This window comes from Dromiciops gliroides, chromosome 3, assembly GCF_019393635.1.
Source record: "Dromiciops gliroides isolate mDroGli1 chromosome 3, mDroGli1.pri, whole genome shotgun sequence".
In the NCBI taxonomy this organism is placed as follows: Eukaryota; Metazoa; Chordata; class Mammalia; order Microbiotheria; family Microbiotheriidae; genus Dromiciops; species Dromiciops gliroides.
Genome location: NC_057863.1, coordinates 435,736,566 through 435,739,117, shown reverse-complemented (window position 1 = coordinate 435,739,117; position 2,552 = coordinate 435,736,566). Strand labels below are relative to the sequence as shown.

The 2,552-nt window shown below is 40.3% G+C and overlaps 1 protein-coding gene across 1 annotated transcript; it reads right to left on the bottom strand.

The window, feature by feature from the left end:
* Positions 1-318: 318 nt before the first annotated feature.
* LOC122749888 (60S ribosomal protein L35) lies at positions 319-725 on the bottom strand. Its single transcript, XM_043996459.1, has one exon. It carries the CDS (start codon positions 706-708, stop codon positions 337-339), a length of 372 nt encoding a protein of 123 aa, XP_043852394.1. The 5' UTR covers positions 709-725; the 3' UTR covers positions 319-336.
* Positions 726-2,552: the final 1,827 nt, after the last annotated feature.

The window sequence follows — 2,552 nt, the reverse complement described above, 5'->3', positions numbered from 1 at the left end:
TTGCCTTGGGGCAGGTTCATTTTCCCTCAGACCTTTTAATCCTCAGTTCAGCTATTCCAGCCTCATACACTTTTTAAGGTGTGGTATATTTCCTTTATCCCTGAAAAAGCTTCAGCAGTTATATTTGAGTGGCTCTGTTTTTGCCCTTCAGAATTTCAATGTTATCTAAACAGGATACACTATTACACATATATTTCAGCCCATAATGTCATTGATTGAGTACTTCCTCCATCACTGATGATGGCCACCTATGCAGATCTCAGCCTATACAATCCATGTTCTTTCTTTTTTTTTTTTTTATAACAATTTGTCTTTTTATTTTAGCACTTCTACAAATTATGCCTTAACAGCAAATTTCCGAAGAGGGTACAGGCGTTCCTTCCTCTGCTGTTTTTTGGTCTTCAGGCTTTCCTCATGCTTATTAAGCCTGCGGCGCATGGCACGGGTCTTCTTGGGCCGAAGGTCCAGGGGCTTGTATTTCTTGCCCTTATAGAATTTCCTGAGGTTCTCTTTCTGTGTCTGGTTGATGACAGTCAGGACTCGGGCAATAGATTTTCTGACAACTCGGATCTTAGATAGCTTGGATGCAGCTCCTCCAGTGACCTTAGCCACTCTCAACTGGGAAAGTTCCACCTTTAAATCATCTAACTGTTTAAGTAGCTCCTCCTTCTTCTTCCCACGAAGATCCCTGGCCTTGATTTTTGCCATGATCGAAGATACGAAACTCCGCCACCGGATCCGAGGAGAAAGAGCCCATGTTCTTTCATAGATCTTTTCATGGACCAATAATGTCAAGTGCTGGACTCCTTCTAGGTCTTTTAACATATCATGGGCACCAACACACCCAAACAAAAGCCTATTATGACCAGTCTGCCTCCTTTTCCTAGAATACATTTCAATCTATCGACATATCCAAAAACAAATTATCTTTATCATTATCTTTTCCCATGAACTCTCCCCCTTCCAAACTTCTCTATTTCTGTTGAAGGTACCACCATTCTCCCAGTCTCCAATGTTCATAAGCTCAGTATTATCCTATACTCCTCATTCCCCTTCACCCCACATTTGCAATCAGTTGCCAGATCTTGTCATTTCTACCTTTACAATGTCTCTCAAATCTGACCCTTTCCTTCCACTCACATAGCTACCACCTTAGTTCAGGCCCTTGTCACCTCCTGTTCAGATGAATGAAACACCCTACTACTTGGTCTCCCTGCCTCAAATCTCTTCCCATCCCAGTCCATCCTACTCTGCTGTCAAAGTGATTTCCTTAATCTCTGATCTGACCATGTGACTCCTCCAGGAGTTGAATCAATTAACATCCATGGTTTCCTATTGCTCCTAGGGTAAAATAGAAACTTCTTTATTCAGCTTTTAAAGCCCTACAAAATCTGGCTTCAACCTATCTTGGTCCACTTCTTTGGGCATTCCTTTACTTTCTCACACTACAAACTAGCCAAACTGGCTTTCTCTCTTCTCTTTGCATACCTCCCCATCTTCTGCTGTGCTTTTGGGTGGGCCATCCCACATGCTTAGAATGCAATTCCTTTTGACCTCTGCCTTAGAGTCCCTCTTCCTTTAAGGTGGAGTTCAGGTACCATATGAGTCATTTCTTGATCTCTGCTGTTACTTCCCTCCCTCCCAAACTACCTGGGAGTACACTTTTCTGTGCAATAATCATAATCTTAAACATAATAATCTCTATATTGCTCTTACAATGTACCTTACAAATATTTTCTCATTTTATCATTCCAACAATCCTGGCAAGTAGGTGCTGTTATCATTCCCCATTTTATAGAAGAGGAAATGGAGGCTGAGAGTTTAAATGAATTGCCCAGGGTCACACAGCCAGTGTTTGAGGTCATATTTGAACTCAGATCTTCTTAACCCCAAATTTAGCATGCTATCCACTGTGCCACCTAGCTGCTGTATTTGTATTTGTTAATTTTCTATTTATGCTGCATGCATTTTTATGTGTACTTGTGTACCCATTAGAATGTGAGCTTCTTGAGAGTAGAGGTTGTTTTATTCTTTGGACTTATATTCCCAGCACCTAGCACAGTGCTTGGCATTCATTAAGTAGTCACTGAATAATATTCTAAGTCATTTATTATGCACTTACTTTGTGCTAGGCATTAAAGATTCAAAGAAAAGAATCTTTAGCCTGCAGGAGCTTGCCTTCTCTCAGAGAAGACAGTATATGGTTTAATAAGTCTATACAAAATTAAAACAAGGCAATTTTAGAGGGAGGAAGGGAGGGAAACTATTAGCTTCTGGGGACATCAGAAAAGGTTTCATGGAGAAACTGGTCCGTTGAGTTGATCTTAGAAGGAAACTACTAACTCCAAAAGATAGAGGTGAAGAAGGAAGGAAACAAACATTTATTAAGTTCCCACTACATGCCAGGCTCTATGGTGAGCATTTTATAAAAATTATCTTAACAACCTTGGGAAGATAGATGCTATTATTCTTTCCACTTTACAGTTGAAGAAACTGAGGCAGAAAAAGATCAAGTCCAGGGTCACATAGCTAATAAATATCTGAAGACAAAT